The 23,747-nt window shown below is 42.7% G+C and overlaps 1 protein-coding gene across 1 annotated transcript; it reads right to left on the reverse strand.

The window, feature by feature from the left end:
- Positions 1-43: 43 nt before the first annotated feature.
- Positions 44-22,109, reverse strand: BCL2L14 (BCL2 like 14). Its single transcript, XM_020785799.3, has 6 exons — positions 21,880-22,109; positions 12,401-12,849; positions 9,795-9,971; positions 7,441-7,511; positions 5,254-5,529; positions 44-2,433 (listed from the first exon to the last, which is right to left on the reverse strand). Exons 1-6 carry the CDS (start codon positions 22,062-22,064, stop codon positions 2,392-2,394), a joined length of 1,200 nt encoding a protein of 399 aa, XP_020641458.3. The 5' UTR covers positions 22,065-22,109; the 3' UTR covers positions 44-2,391.
- Positions 22,110-23,747: the final 1,638 nt, after the last annotated feature.

The raw sequence follows: 23,747 nt of genomic DNA on the forward strand, positions 1-23,747 counted from the left end.
GGCAGTTTCCAGTGCCTCACGCAACAGCTAAAGCATACACAAAATTATTCAAGTCATTTATTTTACCATTTTATCAAATACAATAATTAGGGCTAGGGCTAGGGCTAATAATAGGGTTTTCTCAATTTTGTCCAATTTCAGAGCCAAGATTTCTGTTCGTCGGTCAAATATCAGACGAAGCCACTATTTCCCTTTCCAGAAATAGAGTGACTGAAAAGAGTTATCTACAACTTGGGTGACAAATCAATTTTTTAATTGGTCTTAAATATAAACCAGCATTCTTGGCTAGAAATCTTTTGTATTGGCTCTTGCTGTAAAAAAATCTCAAGAGAGAGAAAATGAAGAATAGCTGGGTGCTTTTGGATAGCTGCACACAACCATGGCAACTTCTATCTGGCACATCATTCTAGCATATCTTGGGTCATTCAGTGAAGCAGCAAAATAAAATCAGAGTGGAGTGATCAGTATGTTGACTTGCTCACAATCAGAACTGACAAAGGCAGACATAAATCAACGACTGAATCAACTGTTTATAAATCTCAAACAGTGTTCGGTTTGCGTCAGCTGCATCTCCACTGATATTTTCCATAAATGAATCTGCTGATAGAAAGCTTTGCTGCCACTTTCAAAATAATAATATGCATGATTAATACCATCCATCACGAGGTAAACAAGTAAGCAGCAAGGAAACTAATCAGTTCTGTGGCAAGTTTTAAACTAACATAATGTCCCATTCTGCAATAAATTTGAATCAATCCTCAAATGTTCTCTGTCTTTTAGGTTTGAAACATTCCACACTTCCTTTGTCATTATTCAGTATTACCGCATTGAACTGTGGGCCAAAATTAGATTTTCTTGAGGGCTCCACTGGGAGTGACATCAAAGATGAAGAAGTAAGGGCCTGATCTCAGTTGCTTGGTCAGAACAGAAAAGACAGGGACATCTTCCTTAGCAATGTGGAAAAACAAAGAAAGGGATGAGGAAGAAATTTAGACAAACACCTAGCTTTTCAAGTGTTTCAAGAATTTATAATTGTTTCCACTATGATGCCACTAAAATAAACATAGGTTTACATGTTTCTGTTTTCCACATTTTTTTAAAAAAATATTATATTCTAAACCCTCTCCATATGTACCATCGTTCCATGCACTTTCCATCTTTAAATGCTCCCTGATGGAGAAATCTCCCTGAACACAGGAAACTGATGTGTTACAGGGAGGAGACTAATCTAAAACCTTCCCCCAGGATGTCAGTTTTTGGATGTGGAAGGAAATTTTCACAGAGGAAAACATTCAAATGAGCACTTTCCACACCTTGTCTGAAATGAGACTCCTCAGCATGAATTTACCATGTAATTCTCCTTGTGTGTTTCATCTTATGCTACAGTAGTGGAACAAACTGTAGGTGATGAAACTGCTTTTTGCATCCGTATTAAAAGGGTGGAAGCCCTTTCTCATTCTGATTTCATTAAGCATAATTCCTGATCCTCTAGTCCTCAACTCATTTTTTGTATCAGTTCTAATTGTTTCCCCTTTATACTTTTACATATGTTTCTTCAGACAAAGTACTGAGCAATTTCTCTGCCTAAATCATGGATTGTCAGAGTGAATTATGCAAAGAGCTAGTATGTCATCGCTGGGCTGGCAGCAGATTTCTGAGAGCACTGACAGTGGTGGCATCAGGTGGGAGGGGTGGCTAGTGGAAAGGAAAATGGTGGCAGTGGCTGAAGACACTTCTTAGTGCCTGACTAATCTTACCGGCCTGTGTGGCTGGCACCAAGGACAGGAAGCAATGCAAGGAATGCAAAGAACCATTCAAGGCTAAGATGCAAAGTAGCCACCATTACAGCAGAATGTTTCTGGACTCTGGGATGACAAAGATGGTGCAGCTCCATCATCCAGTGTTTTCTGTTGAGAGGAAGAAATCAAAAGAAGGCTCTCATGGGCCTTCAGACCCTGGCATTCATCCTGTCACACCAGGTTCCAGCACAGGGCCTGTGTCAAAAAAAGTCTGTTACGACTGAACGACAACATATCTTCATTGCACATACCCTGGCATTTTGGTGCCACAGACAAAAGCCCTGTTTATGGGCATTAGAAAACCAGTTTCTTGAATGGATTTAGAGAGGAATGCCTGCAAAAGTTGGATTCCTGCTTGAATGTAGGGCCTGCACATAAATGAGAACCTTCCTCTTCCACCTATGTCATGAGGTGAAGTAAGTGACAAATGGTGGAGGAAGGAAAAAAAAAAACCCTTCTCTCAGCATGTTCAAGAACCTGGTAATTCTAACACCTGGATAGGGCAGATGTCTTTTAAAAGTTTGAGGGGATGTTCGCATCTCAATCCACAGCTTCAAATTAAGGAACACCTCCTGAAGAACAAATTCTTTCATCATTCCACTTCTTCCTGGTCTGGTAATCCTAATGCTTTCTCCTGGAAAGAAAGAAAAAACTGATTCAGTAGGATTCACTCATTTCTAGATGCTTTGGTATTTACCGTGGAAAAAGATTCCCATGTCCTGGACTGAACAAGGAGACCAAATGCACACCTCCTGCTTCATATCAATTCATACATAGTTTGTCACCAATCAGATCAGAAATATCCAGCTAGCTGTCTAAAGGAGGCTTTCTGTTTCTTGAACCCATTAAAATACAGTAGGACCCACAAAACATGGATGACGAGTTTAGCTTAGTGAGACACATGAGTTGTGCATTAATGAATTAACAGAGCTCTGGCATACTGTTTTCCTGAACATAAAGAGAAGATCTCTTTCCTAAGTCAATGAACTGTATTTATTTATATTTTATTTAATACATAACAAATTAATTATTATACATAAAGGTGATCCAAATGATAAAAGGTCTGGAAATAAAACCCTATGAAGAACAGTTGAAGGAATTTGGTATGCAGTGGTACTTCGCAAGACGAAATTAAACCATGCCTCGCAAAATGAAAAAGTTGTTTAGCAAGGCACGGTTTCCCACAGGAATGCATTGAAATTTAATTAATGTGTTCCTATGGGAAAAAAGAGTCCAAAACAAAAAAAAAAAAATTAAAATAAAGTCACTTACCAGACTGAGCCCGGCTCCTCACACTGCCTTGGTAGCCCCAAAAAGCAGGAAAAAGAGTGCCAAACAACTGAGAGCCCAGACCCAGCAGGGAGGCAGCAGCCATTTTGTGCTCTTCTCTGCTCCTGCCCCTCCTCCCTGCCTCACAGCTGATTGGCACTGGGTCTTAGAAGCTTTCCCTGAGCTTGCCCAGCACCGAAAAAGAGCTGGAAATAGCTCCCCCGCCCCCCCTCAACGGCTTTCAGAGGCTTCCCCGGGGACAGGGGGAAAACACAATTTTTTTATTTCCAGCTCTTTTTCAGTGCTGGGCAAGCCTGGGGAAGCCTCTAAGATCCAGCGCCAATCAGCTGTGAGGCGGGGAGGGAGCGGAGAAGAGAACCAAAATGGCTGACGCCTCCCTGCTGGGTCCGGGCTCTGATGGTGCTGGTAAGACTGGCGGGGGACCTTTGAAAGGGGCGCTGTGAAGCAGGGCCATAGGAACGTTCATCTTGCGAGGCACCAAAACCCTAGCCAGACCCATTCATCTAGTGGGTTTTTCGTGCCGCGAGGCGTTCGTCTTGCGAGGCACCACTGTATTTAGTCTCTAGAACAGAAGACTGAGAGGTGATCCATCTTCAAGTATCCGGAGGGTTGTCATGGGGGAGATGGAGCAAATTTGCTTTTCCAGCTCCAGGGTAGTTGAATCCATAATCGAGGAATGGATCCAAACTATAAGAGTGACAATCTCTACTAAACATTAAGAAGAACTTCTTGATAGTAGAACAGACTGACTTGGGAGGTCGTGGATTCCTCTTCACTGGAGGTTTTTAAGTGTAGGTCCTGCTTCTGGCAGGGCACTTGTGTTCAATGACTTTGGGGTCAATTTCAGCTCTACAATTGTATGATTGTATGTATATAATTCAGAGTTTATTGGTGCAGCTAAAAATGACAGAGGAACATTGTATGCAGTCTAAGCCATTATAGGAATACCTTGCTTTAAGCAGCAGTGGTGAAAACTCTGTACCTGCTGCATTCACCATTCAGTGGAAAGGCAGTTTGGTTTTAGATGAGAAACAGAAGGCTCTTGTTTGGTTACTCCCTCCAGATTTTCAGTTTTTCTTAGGTCAGTAGTGAGTAACCTATGTTCCTTCAGATATTGTTGAACTGCATCTCACCTCAGCCCTAGTTAGGGCAGCCCATGGTGAGAGATGATGGAAGCTGTAGTGTAACAATATCTAGAGAAACATGGTGTCCTACCCCTGCAAGTCAAATGAAAAGATGACACAGAGCCTCTTTTCATACTTCAAAGATGTAGCTGATAACCAGTAAGGTGGTATAATCTGTCCCCTGCCAAAAGGAAATGAGCACCTCAGTCGCTGTACTATTATGACCAATTGTCGGAGGACATTCAATTAAAATGGAAGAGAAAGTCTTGGCAGGCTATTTGATCTCCTCAGATCTCACAAAGAGTGTCAAGAAAATGAGATCAAGGATCGGGCAACTCTACTCCTTTCAGCCAGCCTCAATGGCAGTGCTGAGCAACTCACAGTATACTCCTAGATGGACGCACATAATGGACCACACCTACATTACCCATTTGAGTCTTACAACTTACTTACATTTAATTTTTTTAAATAAGATGTACCCTAGTTCATCTGTTATAAGAACACAAGAAGAGCCCTGCTGGATTAGACACTCAAAGGCCTATCAGGTCTACCATTCTGTTCCCCCAGTGGTCAGCCAGATAATTTTTTGATCAAAAAGGTAGTATGCCTCCCCAACGTTCCCTCTAAGTTGCCCAGGCGTGTGGTCGCACAATGCTGCATTGACACTGCACACCCATAACCAGTGTTGCCACCCATTTAGTTCCAGTTGCAGCTGAGACCTCCCACATTCTTGTAGGGCCCTCCATCCAGCACTGGCAGAACATTAGAGGGAAGGTTGGCTCTCTCTCCCATGAAAGCAGTAATGGAAATAACACTGAAGGTGATGTCTCCATAATAACTGCTAGCCATTAGTTGTTTTATCCTCTGTGAATTTGTCTGTCATTTAGAGTCATCTGTGCTGGCAGATGTCATGGCTTCACCAGAAGGATTGGCGCATTTGTAGAAGAAGGAATAACTGTACCCATAATGTACATGAGAAGTTTGCAGACCAATATTGTTTTGAAGGAAGATCAATATGCAGAGGAAATGAGTTTTCTTACCCATCCCCCTTGGCTGTGGATCCAAGGGCTAAAATGATCCTTGAGGTATTTTGTTCCAAAGCCAAGCACAATGTTCATGGGATGACTGCCCAAAACACTAAGTCTCGCTGTGACCTCCATTGCAAGAGCAATCTTGGTCCTTTGAACATGGATCTCAGAGTCCATTGTGGAGCCTGCTGCGAGAGCATCCCCTAGGAACTGGTTGGTTACTCTCCGATAGAATGTATAGGACATCAGGTCTAAGATGCGTTGAAGAAAACTCTTATCTTTTTCAATCTGGAAATTAAAATGTAAGAAATTGCAATATAAGATTGTTTTGAAATATAGTAAAACTGAACAAAGTGTTCATATGCATGCACATACACCATCCGTCTGGATAACTGCATAGCTGACAAGAATTTCTACTCTACTATTTCAGCACGCGTAATGCACTTGTGTCTTTCTGATCACCATGTGTGTGTGTGTGAAAGCTGGACAGTTAAGAAAGCTGTCAGGAAAAAAAACCAGATTAATTTGAAATGTGGTGCTGGAGAAGAGCTTTACAGATACCCTGGACTGGCCAGAAATTAAATAAGTGGATCTTAGATCAAGTGAAGCCTGAACTATTTCTGGAGGCAAAAATGTTGAAACTGAGGCTGTCCTACTTTGGACAAATCTTGAGAGACAGGATTCTTTGGAATAATGCTGGGAAGGGCAGGAGGCAGCAGGAAAAGAGGAAGACCAAATACAAGATAGTATGACTCCCTAAAGTAAGCCACAGGCTTGAGTCTACAAGAGCTGACCAGGACTGTTGAGGACAGGACATTTTGGAATGAGGTTGCTCATTCATAGGGTTGCCATAAGTCAGAGGTAACCTGATGGCACATAACAACAACAACATAATACATATATCCAGACAAAGCAGTCTTACGCTACCTTTAGGACTTACTTCATTTTAGCTGCATGTCTATGCAAAAATATATATGTCAGATGTTCCAACTGGTTACATCCAGCTGTCAGTACCACCTAGAGTAGACTGACTGAATCAATGAGACTTACATGAGAGTTGACTCACCAAGCCCCCACTGATTCTATATGACTATTCTATAATAGTTTGATTATCCCCAGAAGTCCCACTCTCCCAACTGCTCTGGTAGAAATGCATTTCCACCAAACATGCCTTTTTGAAGTCACAGGTCACCTTGTGAACCTCTGTGAAAATACTTTCAGATGTTCTGATCTTAACAGATGCCCCCCCCCCAAAAAATCATGCTACATGTTCACCTGTCTCCACCTTGTGGCACAAAAAAATCCAACTGTTTTCATCTAATTGACAGTTCTACTAAGACTATTTTAAGAATGACCTATTTCTCTGTTATTGGGGTGGGACACTTTATTTTCTAGATGAAGAGCATGCCCACTTACTATACCTGTTGTAAGTTAATGTCAGAGAAAGATTTCTCTCCTAGCTCCTGCTCTGAAAAAAAATTATGCCCCTCTGTTCCCACAGGCCTTGTATTCTAAAATCCTTTCTAGAAATGCAGTCTAAAAAAAAAGATAGCACTCAAAAAAGTGCAAAATGTTGACTTTAGGATTTATAGTCTATAAAAAGCAACTGTCCACCAAAATGGCAGAGCTGGGATGATTACTTTTAAAATTAGAATCAGTACAGTTACTCATATTTCCCACCTACAGGCATAGCCTGTTACAATTACTTGTGACTCAATTTTTCCTGCAAAACAATTACACTATCAGAACCTTAAAAGATAAGGAAGTAGGCTTTAAAAAAAACTAAAAATGTCCCCAAAAGTAATGAATAACCAGTGCTCACTACATGAAAAAAGTAGATAATGGCTGAAATCCAACTGCACTTGGCATAGGATAAAGTTACACCTGCAGAATTTTGCTGGGAATTACGTCCAGGCAGTCTACATTACATGCCTGATTGCATAGTTGACTGTGCCACTAGCTGCGCAACTGCACTTGTAAAGTGGCTTACTGGGTATGACTTGATGTGGATTTTGCACAGCTAGTATGACTCTGAGTTATGCAGGCATGGATAAGCAACAGGATTTTGGCCAGGATCACACTTTCCTTTTTTCACCCGTAAGGATTATTATTACATTCATACTTCCTCAAAGAACAACATATTATGAGTAATGCTGTTATTTGTAACACTTTGTTTCCAGCCTCTGCCAAATTTGTTACCTTTGTTTGCAGTTCATCTCCTGATTTTCTTAAGAAGGCAACTATTGTGTTTATTATCTTTTCTTCATCATCTGGTAAAAAGACAGTTTTAACAAAAAACAACAACACATTAATTAAAAATCGTGATTAAAAATTAAAGAATGCATTAAACTATTCTGAAAGCAGCACACACAAATCACCAATAGGATTCTGGCCATTGTTAATGATTTAATACACATAGTTAAAAATATTTATGTAACATTTCCACAAAGATGCTTACTCCTATTATTTCAGTCATGTTTTTTTAAAAAAAGGTGACACAGCCCCACTGGCACCAAGAAACTCAGATGGAGAATGCTGGGTGACAATAAAGAGTAGAAAACATGGAAATTCAACCCAATGGGCACACTTCACCGGCAAGCTTCCTTGGCGCCCTGCTGAAAAGCAGGAGAACATCTCAGCCAATTCAGTAACACTCTGAAGAAACATCTTCTTTTGTTCATACCTCATTTCTGTTACACATATGTTTGCACAGTACATCATGTATATCAACAGACTGATCTACTACATTACATTATTACATAGAGAAACCTATTGGCAGGATGGCACCAAATGGATTTTATGATTCACCATCTCACCCTTCCTTGAGCTAGTCCCCCTTACAGTAACCCTACAATGAATCCTATTAGTTACACAGAGACAGTCCAGCCAAAGCTGCAAACAAAACTGTAAGAACGGAGGCACCACATGCAGATTTCATGGTATCATGGGGCTTTCTGTATTATTTTCGAGTTTGACTTTGTTCCTTTCTTTGCATTTCTTTTAACTCACCATGCTGGCATTTTCACTGTGCCTCTAAGATGCTATAAGCAGCTAATAGCCTGAGCAATTATAGCCAACCTAGCTCTGATTGATAATCTATAAATGCTGAGATTTTGATGTGAATATGTATTAAATATAAATGTTGTACAGTTAAATGTAAAATGGCTGATTTTACCTATAATTTCAAAACAATCTTATATTGCAATTTCTTAATACTGTTTGTAGTTACCAAGGTTTCAGATATAATGTTGTACAGCTGTGGTACATGATTAAATTTTTTATAGCCGAAAATGAAGTAATGTATTTTCTGGTTGGTCCCAGAACTGTACATACAGTAAGTCATGTGTAAAGGGGAAATTTTATCTTCTGTAAGTCAGATCACTTTTTTCCTATGCTATGTGTTGTATCATGTAATGTTATGCTGCCAGATGAATGTCTATTCTCTATGTATATATGTAAATAGACTAAGTTGATATTTTACTCTCTCAGTTTCATAGTGTCTATGAAAACTAATATCTCCTTATTCTGCTAATGTTATGAGAACAGACGTTAAACCAAAATTCTCAACAGGGTCATGCACCCAGATGAGATTGTTTTTCAAGCAGATAAGAGGAAAAGCCTCACTACTAGTTCAAGTTACTAGGTAGCTTGTAACTAGCTATTTTCATGGTCTGCTGTAGAAAGTTCACCAAAATCTACTGTAGTTTGGTTGTTCTGGGTTTTTCGGGCTCTTTGGCCGTGTTCTGAAGGTTGTTCTTCCTGACGTTTCGCCAGTCTCTGTGGCCGGCATCTTCAGAGGACAGCAACCTGTGCTCTGGTGTAGTTGGCTTGGGAGTGCAGTATTTATGGTTGTGAGATAGGCTTTTGTCTTTTCCTGTAGATGGGTGATTAGTGTATATTGTTGTGGGTGTATTGTTGTGCTAAGGGGAAGAGATTATCTGTTCCTGTGGTTGATGGGTGTCATTAGCTGGTCTTTTGTGTGTAGTGATCCCCTGTCCTTGTGGGTGGGTAGAGCTCGTTGACCTTTTGCACGTAGTATGTTTGATAGCTGGGAGCCAAGAGGAAAGTATGAAGCTCAACAAAACTTACGAACGGCTCGACATACGAACGTTTCGACTTACGAACCGCTCTCATAGGAATATATGGACTCGACTTACGAACTTAGATTCGAGTTACGAACTCTTTTTTTTCTTCCTTTTTTTAAAGCTAAGTCATCTTAGGTTAAAAGGAAAAAAGAAAAAATATCCCCCTCTAGTGGCAGAAGGCGGAATAGCAGCTTCCCATTAGTTTCTATGGACGAAAAGAGCAGATACGGATTAAATGGTTTTCAATGCATTCCTATGGGAAATGCAGATTCGACTTAAGAACTTTTCGACCTGAGAACTGCCTTCCAATATGGATTAAGTTCGTAAGTTGAGACCCCACTGTAGTTTATCAGGTTTTTGAAGAAAAATAAATACTGAAATAGGTTTCCTGAAGACTGAAGTTAAACTGAGAAAGACAGACCAGTAAATTGGAGAAAGCTGTTAAGTTGCTAAGGAAAAGCATGTTACCCTTTCCATCAACATCTTCAAGTCTGGCTTCACTGGTCCATCCACCATCTTCTTCTAGACTCTCAGAATGCGCCAATGCTTTGAAACCATCCTGCTCGGAAGATCTGGAATTATCAATTATTTCAGCAAGCCTGGCTGCCACAAGAGTGATGGCAGGGTCATCTGTAAAGCAAGTACCTGTAAACAAAAAACAGTGAGACAGTTCCACTCTGGAGGGATGCAGGATTCTATCCCCCATGTTGTTTAATATCTATGTGAAGCTGCCAGATGAGGTTATGAGGGGTTCAGTATACTCATGACAGTTGGTCTTATTTCTTTTTGTCATCAGAGTTACGTGAGGCTATGCAGCTGCTGAACTGCTGTTTGGACACTACCACAGGCTGGATGGGGTGTGTGTCAGTAGATGAATCCCAACAAGACTGTGAACTGATGTTCCCTGATTTAGGAATTGGGTAAGTGACTAGTCTTGGATAGAGTTAAACTGTATCTGAAAGGGCAAGCCCATGGTTTGGGGCAACTCCTACATGCTTCTCTGTTACATGAAATCCAAGTGAATCTGTGATGTGAAGTGGGGCCAGCTTTCACTGAGCCACCAGCTACTGCCAGTCCTGGATTAGGAAATCTGGTTGAAAATAACCTAGCTACATACACTGATAAATTCCAGCTTAGACTATTGCATGTCATTCCACATCAAGCAGCCCTTGAAGACAAAATGGAAGCTGTCCTTAATGTATTGTGTAACGCATAGCTTGGTGAAAGGAATATTACAGTGGTGCCTTGACTTATGAATGTCCCGACTTACGACCATTTTGAGTTGCGACCAGCTCTGGCCGCAAAATTTTGCTTCATCTTGCAGCCAGAGCTTCGAGTTGCAACCGGAAAAAGGCAGGGAAATAAGGCGGGGAATTCAAATTTGCTACCCGTTGGTAGCCAAAAAGGCTGCTTCTTTGTAGCTCTTTTGCCCCAGCGGTTAGAGTGAGTGCTTCGGAGGAGGCTTCGGACTGCCTAGTTGTGCTTTCTGCTCCTGAGTAAGTACATTTACTTTGTTTTGCAAGGTGGGTTTGGGTTTGGGGGGGTTGTTTCTGTGCTGTGATGTTTTTTGTGTTTTGCTGTGCTTTTCCCCCCAGCCCCATCACATTCTGATAGAGCTGGCTGGGGGGGTGGATTTTTTCCCCAGCCCCATCGTATGTCCGGATGGGGCTGGCTGTGGGGAGGGGTTGTTTTTCCCCCCAGCTCTATTGCGTGTTTGGATGGGGCTGGCTATATGTGAGGGGGTTGTTTTTTCCCCAGCCCCATTGCCTGTTCAGATGGGGCTGGTTGTGCATGTGTTTTGGGTGAGTTTTTTAAAAATTTACCCAGCCCCATCGCATTCCGGTGGGGCTGGCTGTGTCGGGGTGTGGGAGTTTTGGGGATTATTTTTCAGCCCCATCACTTTCTGGTGGGGCTTGGAGTGGTTTTTGTTTTTTGTGATTTTTGGGAGGCAGAACAGATTAATGGGGGTTCAATGCATTCTTATGGGAAATGGTGCTTCGACTTACGACCATTTTGAGTTACGGTCATTTTCTGGAACAGATTATTGTCATAAATCGAGGCACCACTGTATATGGAAACCATAAGACTCTGCATAAGTGATTCAGAACTCCACAGGTAATAATAAATACTATGCTCCTGGCCACCCAAACCCCATGAGTTCAATGCTGGAAAAGTCAAGGTGGACTACTTACCCCCAAACAGAACAACTCTAATGATTCAGGGGGGCCATAAGGTTGATACGGTACTGTATGGAAAGGATTGCCAATGCTATAGAAGAGGAACCTGATAGAGAGAACAGGTGTGTCTGTGTGTGTGAACTGTTCATGCACTGAAGTTACTTTCGGGGAGGGCTAAGAGTTATAAATGGATTTTGTACCACACGGGATCTAGCACCCCTAACCTCAGCATTATTGAAGGGAAAAGAGTAGACAATTATAGTATGTCCTGCAATTTTAATAAACTATAAGGAGAATATTTTAAAATTATAGCATTTAATTTGTTATTCTTTAGTTTTCATAATGCCTTAAAAAAGTACAGTGGTGCCCCGCATAGTGAGGTTAATCTGTTCCGGATTAACCTTCGCTATGGGGAAACATCGTTTAATGCGTTCCAAATGGGCCCAAAACTCACCGTTCTGCAATGTTTCCCCATCCTGCCGTGGCCATTTTGGGTGTTCCGGTGGCCATTTTGGGTGTTCCAGCAGCCATTTTTGGTGTTCTGGCGGCCATTTTGGGTGTTCTGGTGGCCATTTTGGGTGTTCCAGTAGCCATTTTTGGTGTTCCGGCGGCCATTTTGGGTGTTCCGGTGGCCATTTTGGAACCGCCGAACAGCTGTTCCCCCATCGCAATGCGAAGAAACATCGGTATGCGATCTCATTAGCGATCGCAAAATCTGCATCGCTATGCGGATTCATCATTAAACGGTGTGCTCGTTATGCAAGGCACCACTGTATATGACAAGTTGAAATGTATTGGGCTTTTAATACAAAAAATTATATAGTTTTCAGCATCTTGAGAGGTGATCTGTGCTTTTTCAATATGAAATGCACATTTATGTGTATAAGGTTTCCTTACCTTGTGCCTCTGGTAAAGGTGTGGCATGGGCACATTCCATGAACCCATATCCATTTACAGTGTCTTCCCTTGCTAATCTCTGTGGGGCCTCCTCATCTATTTGTGCCCTCAGACAAGAAGGAAACAGAAGATGTTTCCAGGTGGATTTCATGGTTTTCTTCTTCCTCTTCTTCTGGCTCCAGTTTTTCGCAGGCTGTTTTTGATCCTCAGGGGATGAGCTTTCAAGTTTCTTTCTTTCATGTACAGGATCACCTGCCTGCGTATCCTCCTTGTAGAGGGGTGTTCCTCCCGGACTCTTTGCTTCCTCTTTTAAAAGTTGCTCATATTTGCTGGCAGACAAGCGGCGCTGGGCATAGGCCATAAGCATTCTGTATTCCATGCTGTTTCTGTCCACATCATCCAAAGGGATTTCTTCCATGCTGGAAGAACTGGCTCCATTCATGCTGCACCTGCAAAGGTAATTGTGAATCGTTTCTGACTGTCCCGTTTATTAATGATGTATGGGATTTCTCTGGAACCCTTTATCACTTTGGCAAAACCCAATGGTAAATTTTTATTACTGGCAAGGCAGCCTTAGATTAAACTGGTTGATCTGAACTTCAAAGGCCAGGCATCAGCAAGCAACTGTTAAAATGAGAAAAGATTCTCATGTGTTGTGCTTTGTAAGCCTTTTCAGAGCATGCATTTTGAGTTAGGAATTTTCCATTAGCCCTAGGCAACTAAGCAACAGCACCAACCAGCAGCCTTTAACTCAGGGCTGCACCACCCTGTGCCAGTCCTGGTAAACTCCCTGCTTCAAGTGGCACCATGAGTAAAGAACACAAGGTAACCCAAATTCTGCATCCCACACACATTCTGCTAACTTTCCTCTTTCAATCCAATATATTCTGCAATTTTGTATATCTGTTCTATTCCTGTCAAGTCACAGGAAGAAGGCAGAATGACACAGAAGCCACTTCCTCAAACCACAGGAAATCCTCTTCCACAACTTTTCTGGCTTCTCAAAGTTCTCCAGGTACTGCTTTTGCCAGAAGGCAGTGTCTGTAAGCACTGTACCCTGTTCCACCCTGGTCTTATGCATGCAAAGGCAGCTGGATACATGCAGAACAGGGCCCAAGGGCCATTCCTCTAATTGCTGGACTGCAATCTCCACTCATCCTAGTCAAAAGAGCTAATGAGGAAGAAAGCTGGGAGTTACCATTCAGCAACATCTGGAAAGCTGCCCTTTGCCCCTACTTGAATGTGGACCCTTGTGTAGCCTGTGATCTGCCCCATGCACAGAGAACTGTGCTTTGGTGCCCCAACCATTTTGTCTGGGTAGAGTGAGTCTGGAATAAAACATATAGGATCCATGTGGCAGCTGGGCCTGTGAGCAGAACTCCCACCAACTCTTATTGTGGGCAAGGACTTGGGAGGGTCCATAAGATCACAGTTAAGACATCTGGCCATTTCCCCAGGTTGTCCGGCAGATGGCAAAGACAGACAACTTCCTAGGACAGGACGTCCCTGTCTTCATTGGGTTTCCAGTGACAGGAATCAGGAACTGTCCTGCCAATGCTGTGTGCTGTCCAGAACCATATTTTACTTCCCCTGTTCTTGGTTTGCTCTGAATACCTCTATGCATTGCTGAGAAAGAAGAGGCAAGGATAAGCCCAGCTCTTTCGTTTGGGACATGTGACTTTGAAAGAGGTAGGCTGAAGTTTTGGGGCCTGGGGCAGGAGGAAAGGCTCTAGTTTTGAAGAAAGACAGCAACACAAGTCAGAGGAGGCTTTTATTGCATTATCACCTTCTTTTATTATCTGAATTTTACAAGGGACTTCAGACCTTATCATCCTCTAATGGTAACCCTCTGTGGCGTTCACCCTTATTATGTTAAATAAGTCATGCATTATTCATGTTTTATGATGATGTGGTTGAGAGGTGGGGCCGTTATAGATGTTAAAAGGTGGAGCCTGAGAGGAGAAGGGGGGGGTAGACTTTACAGTCCTGATCTGAGTTTGAAGGGAGAGAGAGAGGGAGTTAGTTTGGGGAATCTGAGGAGTTATTAGTCTGAAGAGTATATTAGTAACCTGTAAGATAATATAGAAGATTGTTATTAATGCTTGATGAACCTGAAGAAGATATTTATGATTATAGAAACATCTGTAAATAATAAACCTGTTTTATTCAAAAGACAGTGAAGAATGGACCTTAGTCTTTCCTAAGTAAAGTACGGTGATAAAGAAATCAACTGGTGGCAGCGTGTCAAAAAGTGTTTTATTTTGGTTTGCCTTCGTGAGCTCTCTGTTTCAGGGAGACAAACAGCAGCCATAAGGGGCAAACGTCACATCCTCCTTTTGTTTTTCCACAGCTTCTTACTAAGGGAAAGCTGTTGAGGGGAGAAAGATGCAAGAGCTTCACAGCACCTGTTGAGCGCAAGCACAAGGAGCCCTCTGCATCTGGAAATGCCCACCAGAGTAGCCATCTCTCAGAAGTGAACCCTATGCATAGGCTTTTTGGCATGTGGCTGTTGCCAGTGTCTGGGCTAGGGTGGTATTGTCTCATTATCTCCTCCCCACCCACCCTTGGTTAAGTTTGCATTTGCCTAAAGGGGGCACAGATCTTGTTTGTTTTATCAACAAAAATCATATTGTTTGGTCTTTTAAATTCTGTTTGTACCCTCCCACCTTGAACTTTTAACTTTGTTTTAAAAAGGCCACTAAACTCTACGCTATCTTGCCACCTGCACAAAGCATTCTGTTTTTTGACAATCCCGGACCACCCCCCACCCCCCGTACGTATGAAACTCAAAGCCACCAATACAGAATGTACCACTTTTGGTCCTCTTGGGCCTGCCCCAGAATGAGGCGGTGTTTTAAATTTTCTTCAAACATTTTCCAGTGCTTAAAATCTACAATGATCCATCTGAACTGGTAACTTTCTTTTCTTTTCTTTTATTAATTAATCAATCCTGAGAACAGTGGAAAAGTGTTGGCTTTTAAGCAGTCTTCAGCCTCTTCAACCTCATGTTGCTTTTTGTTTCAGTTCCCCCTCCCTCTTTCATTTCTCACTGTGCTCAGTAAAATTCTAAAAACTTCAGTGAGGCAACTTTTTCCACTGCTTTCACCTCTGATTGATCTGTAAGCTAATTAGATTTTTTGTCTCTGTTTTGTGGCTCATATTTTCTTTTTCCCAGTCAACAATTTTCCTTATTGTTCCCTCTTTTTTATTTTTCCCTCTCCTGCCCCATTTTGTATCACACACTCACACCAAGTTAAGCCATTTCAGGCTTTGGGGCTCCCTACTGAAGAGTCCTAACTGGGTTCTTTTCAAAGTGCCTTCATTTTCTTCATGCCTTCCCTCCCTCTCCAGAATAATAACTTACATTTTAAAAAGGCTTTCCGGTTTAAGTTATCTCAGGACTTTGAAAACCTCCCTCCATTTTCTTTCTCTGTGGCACATATTTCCAGGCTTACCCAGGCTATTTGGGGCATTTGCCTTTTCCATTAGAGGCAAGAGACATTCATGAACTACTAGATCACTCAGTGTTGGGAGTTCAATTCCCCATTGTGCCTCCTTAACAGGGGCTGGACTCAATGATCCATAGGGTCTCTTCCAGGGTGGTGATGAAACTTTGCATTTGTAACCTTTACACACCAATAAAAGAAACAAAGTAATTCCCTCTATTTATTTTGGTCCTATTTACATACAAGACTTACACATCTACACAAGGAACCCTTGTGATGTGCAAAAGTATAAAAACGTATAGGATATGGAGACACTGTCAACATTCCCACTAAAAGCCCAGTGAGGGCTGGGTACGCATAGCTGCCCCAGGAAGTTGAGAGTTGAAAAACAGCATTCGGGGAAGGGAATTAAATCAGGTGCCTACATAGAAGTGGTTGGGGCAAGGAGGAGGGCATGGCTTCAGAAATATTAAAAGCTTCAAAGCACAGCCCGTCAGCTGGAAAAAAAGGTTCCCTGAGGGGGGGGGGTAAGGGGTAAGGAAGGGTTGGAAGACATAAATTAGTTATCTGTGCCTGTTCCTTCATTCTCCTTTTGTCCATTTCTCTTCTTTTTCCCTTCTCAAGGAAACGAGAAAAATAAAAAAATAAGGTGCACACAGATAGAAAACCTATACAGAGAGAAGCAACCCATTATTGTCTGGTAAGTGTCATTGAAGCTACCAGCATGAATTTGTCCAAACTCTGGGAGGCAGTGAAAGACAGGAGGGCCTGACATGCTCTGGTCCATGGGGTCACAAAGAGTCGGACACAACTTAACGACTAAACAACAACAAGTGATCTCCTGGTCCACAGGGAGAAACTATTTCTAAATGTCCTCTCAGACACTGGAGGGAGAATTATCAATAGCCTTAAATGCAGAATTCCAATACAGTGGAGTCTCGACCTACAGACTGCTCCACTTATGTACTTTTCGACCTACGGACTTTTCCGGCCACAAAGTTTCATTTCGACTTGCAGCCAGAGAATCGACCTACGGACCGGAAGGGGGAGTCGGGGAAAGCGCCAAATTCAAATTTGGCACTTTCCCCGCCTCCCCCTTCCAGTCCATAGGCCGCAGGTCGTGCCTCCGGATGCTTTCCAGGGCTTCTCCGCAGCCATGGGAGGCCTCTCGGAGGTCCCCCCCCCCCGCTGCTGATCGTGCTTTGGAGGCACTATCGTGGGGGGGGGGGACACTTCTGAAATGCCTCCCATGGCAGCAGAGAAGCCCTGGAAGGCATCCGGAGGTCCCCCGCCGCCGCTGCTGCTGGGAGCCGAGCCGCGCCACGCAATCCCGGCCATGCTCAGACTCCTGGACTTCCCCCACCAGAGAAAGCCTGGGGAGTAGACCGGGCCTACTGGGGGAAGACCTCCCCCGGTAGGTCTGGTCCACCCTGGGAAAGCCTGCATCGGTGGAGGGGGAACCTCCAAGAGGCCTCTGGCAGTGGCAATGGTGGCAGTGAGGGACATCCGAGAGGCCTCCAGCAGTGGCAGAGAAGCCCTTGGAGGCCTCGGGCAGCGGCGATGGCGGCAACTGGAGACCCCTGGAAGACTTCAGAAAGGTACGTTTGTTATTAATTTTTTTGAGGGGGGGTTCTTGGGCCGGGTACGCATTAGATGGTTTTCAATGCATTTCTATGGGAAATGCATTTTGGACTTGAGGACTTTTTGACCTACGGATTCTTCCTTCTAATTCAGACCAAAAGTGGATTTGTTTTTGTTTTAAATAGCACTGATGGTGCAATTTACAAAGTATATTGCATGCACAAAATAGACTCTGATTGTAAGATGGCAGCCACAGCTTCACATTCAGTACTGTGGGGCAGCCCCCCCAAGTAGTTCACAACATTCTTGCCGTGCTGTCTGAAAGAAAAATACTTGTATCGCAAGCTGAGGGTTGGGCTGAATCTGAAAGAGGGTAATGTACAACAACTGCTAACATTAGCCACTTTTTTTATCTCTATGTTGTGAGGCAGGCTGAGAGAGAAGGAGAAAAACACTCTGTATTTGTTACGGGCAGCTTGTGGCTGAGGAAACCTCACCCCAAATTTTGCAGGGACAACTCTTCTCCTTGGTCCTCAGTACCTCCAGATTTCCTGTAATGTGGTTCATCTTATGCTGTATTCATAGTCAACCCTGCTTCCCAATACCTATCAGTCTTCAGCAAAGATCAGTCTCCCTAGGCTTCCCTTTCAAGCTGCCTCCCAGTCGAGATCCATCACTCCACTTCATGCAGGCCACCGATGTTTCTTAGACTTATGAAATGATTATACTTTAAAACTTCAACAACTGTAATTAAAACAATTGCATAAAAATAGCGCTAAAGTTAGATGAGAGTCCTTGCATTTACAAGCTAATAGGGGTAGGGTGGAGATCAATCCACAAGGCTCATCTGATATAAACATACCAGGATTAGGATTAGGCATCCTTCAGTCTTGAGAGACTATGGTCGTGTGCTCTAAATAGAGGTCTTGGAACAGCGTCTAGTGTGGCTGAGAAGGCCTATTTGAGAGTGACAGTCCCTTCCACACTGAGGACAATACGATCTGTCCCCTGTCTAGCTCCCTGATTTCGCTGGCTTCTTTGCCTCGGCCTGCTGAACAAGTGTGTCTTCAAATTGGGAGAGGCCATGCTGCACTGCCTGCCTCCAGGCTGAACACTCAGATGTCAGGGTTTCCCATCTGTTGAGGTCCATTCCTAAGGCCTTCAGATCCCGTTTGCAGATATCCTTGTATCGCAGCTGGGGTCTCCCTCTGGGGCGATTTCCCTGTACTAATTCTCCATACAGGAGATCTTTCGGAATCCAACCATCAGACATTCTCATGACATGCCTGAGCCAATGTAAGCGTCACTCTTTGAGTAATCTGTACATGCTAAAAATTCCAGCTCATTCTAGGACTACTCTATTTGGAACTTTGTCCTGCCAGGTGATACCAAAAATGTGTCGGACACAACGCATATGGAACGTGTTCAGCTTCCTCTCCTGCCATGCACAAAGGATCCAGGACTCGCTGCAGTACAGGAGTGTGCTCAGGACACAGGCTCTATAGACCTGGATCTTGGTATATGCCGCCAGCTTCAATGTTTATCCAGCTCGACACTGAGGGAGAGAAAGGAGGAAAGGAGCTACCAAATTATTTTATCCTGGAGCCCAGGAGAAAAGGTGCCACCTCACCATCTCTGCATGAGTCATCGTGCTGAGCTTGCTGGTTTCTAGTCCCAGTCAGTCTTTACCAACAGGACAGACTGCCATGTCTCTGTCATCTTACCTTCACTCCCCCAACCAGTGAAATTATCAGTGCAGTGTCTTTTATCAGAATTACCCATGGCATGTATCTTTGGTGAAGAAGCCATGGAGGGAATTGCAAGTGTCCCTGCAAACAAATACAATCACGGTGGTCTCTCATTCCTGAGCTATTTCACTGTTAGTCTTCTTGGCAGGAAATGTTCAGACCCCAAAGGAGGCTCAAAACTGTTCTCCATTTGTTAAGGGGAAAAAATCATGCTATGTGCTGTGTGCCAAAACCAACTCACAATCCCTCACATGTCTTGGTTTTTTTCAGCTTATACAAACTAAAATGAAACTCTCAGTGAACAGCTCAATACACCCATTTATTTATTTTGGGTTATATCAGTCTGCTTATTCAATGGTTCCAGGCTGGGACAGTTAAATGCATTCAACTTGGTAGTACAAAAGGCACCTTCAATTAAGTAATAGTTTTTTATGCAAAGCAAAATTCAAAATTAGGTTGCCCTGTGTCATTCTCTTGTTTCTGGTACAATGTGTTTGCATCACGAATACAGTTTCTTATTAGAATTGCCCACTCTTTTTCTAGCAAGGCTCTTCTAATCTTAACACATCAAAATATTTCTTATTACAGAAAAACATATATCACTTTAATAATTCTTAAATGAAAATTTCAGTACAAATCTTTATTTCACCTCCCTCCACCCCCAAATTCACAAAGCCAATGTCTTCCCCAAAGAAACTGGCTAGGAAATTAAATTAGCAGGATTCAAAAAGCAGATATGTATAGAGAAGATGATTAAGTGGAAATTTTGGATGAGATACCAAAACCTGCCAGAATAGCAAGAAATGAGCTTCATTGGACCAGGTTCAGCTCTCTTCTAAGCAAGGTCCGATCAGCTGCGCTTACAGAGATCCTATAATAATCCTCCTCTGATGGTGGCGCCTGGCAAGCAGACCCTTAATAAACCTGGAGACAGTAGCTCCATATCAGTGAATAAATATTTATAGTTTTAAGGAGGGCTCTCTCTGCCACCATGAGTCCACCTCCCCACCATTATTATTTCCACAAACTCCTCTGCTCCTCTGGTAACCATTTCTTGCTTGCCATAATAATAATTATATCCATTCCCACTTATGATGATCCTTTTCTGGTTTTTCTAAGTATAGAGTACTCAGAAGTGGTTTACCAGTCCCTTTGTTTGGGGGGTGTTCTGGGTCTCTGCAGCTTGCCCATGGCCACACAGGCTGGCTTTCCTCCTAAGAGGCACAGTGGGGAATCAAACTCCCAACCTGTGATCCTGAAGCCAGGTATGAAGCTTACTGTACTACCCAACCAGCTGTCAGGAAACTATGGCTCCTCTTTTTCACCCCTACTACTGAAGGATTAATAATACTTACTAGGAGCAAGTGAGTGGTGATAAGTGAACAAACAGGTTGCAAGCAGGAAGAAAGGAAAGTCTAGGGGGGTCTCATAAGTGCATCCCCTGCTGGAGTTTTGCCCCAGAGTTGACAACCCTTAAAAGCAGCTCACTGCAAAACAGCCTTTTATAACTCAAATGCTATCTTAAAGGGGAATGTTATTTAAAAGGACATTAAGTAGAGGCTTCCCTTGGATGAAAGGTCCAAAGTCTAGGCAAAAAAAACCAAAAACACTATTAAAGATCTCTTCCAGTAAGTGTGGAGGTGTAATAAAAAGGGACAAGGAAGTACAGTATATCTCCAGTTGTAAGTCATGTCCTCGGTCCTCAGAAATGCTACAGCAGTGGTTCCCAACCTTGGTTAGCCCAGGTGTTCTTGGGCTGCAGTTCCCAGAAGCCTCCACACCCAACCATGCTGGGCTTTCTGGAAGTTACAGTCCAAGAACACCTGGGCTGCCTGAGGTCGGGAACCACTCTGCTACAGTCTCTTTTAATTCCAGCAAGAGACCACAGTAAGTCTTTTGCATACTTCTACTTATTCTACTGAATTCAGTAGAACTTACTTCTGAATAGACAAGCATAAGATTGCTCTGTAAGAATATCAATGACCTTTACCCACAAGCTGATAGTTAGTTTCTGAATGTGAGACATTTATCTCAGATACGGACAATATGCTTTCTGGAACGTCCTTTTCTCAAGAAAATGGATTTCACTGTCGAACCTTACAGTCTCATGGAGAAAACCAGGGTGCTTCCAGACAAACCTTTCAGCATGCAGTTATCCTGCTTCAACATTTCAACAGTTTGTCGCGGGTTCAGAAATAACTTTTTCATGTTTTCCGATCATTTTTCTTTCGTAAAAAGAGGAAGGTCTAGACAGATGAGCTGGGCAACACCTTTTCACTGGCAGCACTGTGAACCATCCATTTTGAAGCACCCCTGGACATGCATGCTACTAATCCCGAACCATTCATGCTACCAGAAAGAGCAGTCGGCTACTGCCGGAAATTTTGGTTGTATTTTAACACTGTAGCCTCACTTCATTAGGTGAAGTGCACACCCTATGGCAGAGATAATAGAGCCAGGAAACAATCCAGCAGTGCAATGACAGTACACCGTTCACCACCGGCCAGCATTTTGGTCATTTTATATTTCTATATATCATTTTCTGCTTATAAAACATTTCCATTCCAGAAAAGCAAATCTCACTGTCCCTGGTTTGGCCTATAGATTTCCAGAATAAATATATTTGCATTACAGGTAGTACTGAAGCTTAAGCAAACATATCACCCATTTCAATTCTAATGTATCAAAAACTTTGGTTAATTACCTTTGGATAATGTTGCCAAAACAGTCCCCAAAATTCTTCTTTCCTGGTTTTCTAATAAGCGTCACAAAATGCCCCAGTAACACTTCTCCTAATCTGAAAAGACACAACCCTTGATCTTTATACTGAAAGACTAACGTGTAAGGAACTCGGAGAAAAGAGCTTCTGGTTCCACTTCCTTGTTGCATCGTCAATGTAGCTGAGAGGTTAGTGGGTGGAGCCAACCATCTGGACATGCTAATAACTTTAGCCAAGGGGCAGGGAGACACACCCACCTATCTGCTTTGAACTCGAAGCTTTTCTGTTTGGCCCTGAAGTCAGACACCTAGATGCATTTGGCTATGCAGCACCAAAAGTGAATGTTTCCAGAATTACATCCACGTTTTTAATATACCCAACTGAGGGACTGTCTCCTGACTGTCCTGTTCCATAAATGCAGAGACAGATGCTAGTGGAAAGTGCAGGAACAAAGGAGGGCTGGACCAGTGGTTCTTAACCTTTGTTACTCAGGTGTTTTTGAACTGCAACTCCCAGAAACCTCAGCCAGCAGAGCTGATGGTGAAGGCTTCTGGGAGTTGCAGTCCAAAAACATCTGAGTAACAAAGATTAAGAACCAGTGGGCTAGACAAGAACACTTCTCCATGTTGTGTACCCTCCTGCAACTGCTTTGAAAAAGCTACACGGTCTGGTTAATAGACAGCCGGAGGTCCATCCCTCATTGCCTTGGAGTGCTCCAACACAGGAAGCATTCCAAAGAAACCTAGACTGCCAGCTATCAGATACTTTGATTTGCATTCCTTCATTAGGCAGAGGTTTGAACTTGATGGCTTTACATACCCCAACTCTATTATTCTACGATTCTATTACTTTAAAGCCATTCAAGGTGGTATAGGCCGTGTCTTGCCAGGAAATGCTGGATGTTCATTATATCCTCTGGAAAAAGAAATCTAGTATTTATCAGTTTTCACAAGACACCTGCCAAGTTCAGCTTCCTACATGCACACACAAAATGCCAACACACTTTTGCTTAATATCATCGTCATCATTATCATCTAAAAATACAGGACAGTCTTTAACTGATATTATATAACAGATACAAGTTTTAACTAAAAGCCTAAGTATCAATTAAATATTGGTGTGATATGTATACTGCTCCCAATATTGCCGTTTTCCAGCTCTGATTGTGCTGTTTCAGAGATCTGCAGCTCATTATGTATTTTGTAAAATTCTGTCGCATTGTTCTCAAAGCCCCAGTGACTAGGGGGTCACTGAAATGTGTTTCATGCACAAATGAGATTTCTATTGCCAACTCTCTGTATTTTGTTAATTTTTCCAGTTCTTTATCTTCAGCTGCAGCATCCCTGGAATTTCAGGGTCAATTATCCAGATTTTTTTTGTTCTCTTTCTATTACGTCTGGTATATTACTGTATGCTTAAGACATTTGTCTGTTTGAATCCAAAAGACCACAATATCTTAACATGGTCATTTTCTGACATCTTCTCTACCTGATGTTCCAACGGAATCTTGGATGCTGGGGGGTTATTTTTTAAAATAATGACCAGTGTATTAATTTTGCAACTCTTTCATGTCAAGCTTTGTAGTCTCTCTGCACAGTCTTTACACATTCACAGATGAGGTGTGACACACATTCATCTGTTTCTTTTTGGGACAGTCAACATTTGCTGTTTACATTAGTAGGCAGCTTTCAGTCTCGAGAGACTATGGTACGTTCTCTGAATAGAGGTCTTAGAACAATGCCTAGTGTGACTGAGAAGGCCAATTTGAGAGTGACAGTCCCTTCCACACTGAAGACAAATACAATCTGTCCCCCTGTCCAGCTCCCTGATTTTGCTGCTTCCGGGACTGCCTC

Source organism: Pogona vitticeps, chromosome 5 (genome assembly GCF_051106095.1).
Source record: "Pogona vitticeps strain Pit_001003342236 chromosome 5, PviZW2.1, whole genome shotgun sequence".
Lineage (NCBI taxonomy): Eukaryota > Metazoa > Chordata > Lepidosauria > Squamata > Agamidae > Pogona > Pogona vitticeps.

What these genes read in the sequence shown, in the direction of transcription:
- BCL2L14 (XM_020785799.3), bottom strand. Translation starts at nt 22,064, where the DNA reads ATGCAACAAGGAAGTGGAACCAGAAGCTCTTTTCTCCGAGTTCCTTAC. An exon ending in TGAAGATGTTGATGGAAAGG is followed by an intron (nt 7,512 to 9,794) that starts GTAACATGCTTT and finishes TCTTTTTACCAG; the next exon opens with ATGATGAAGAAAAGATAATA. An exon ending in TCCACAGCCAAGGGGGATGG is followed by an intron (nt 2,434 to 5,253) that starts GTAAGAAAACTC and finishes CTTTCTTTCCAG; the next exon opens with GAGAAAGCATTAGGATTACC.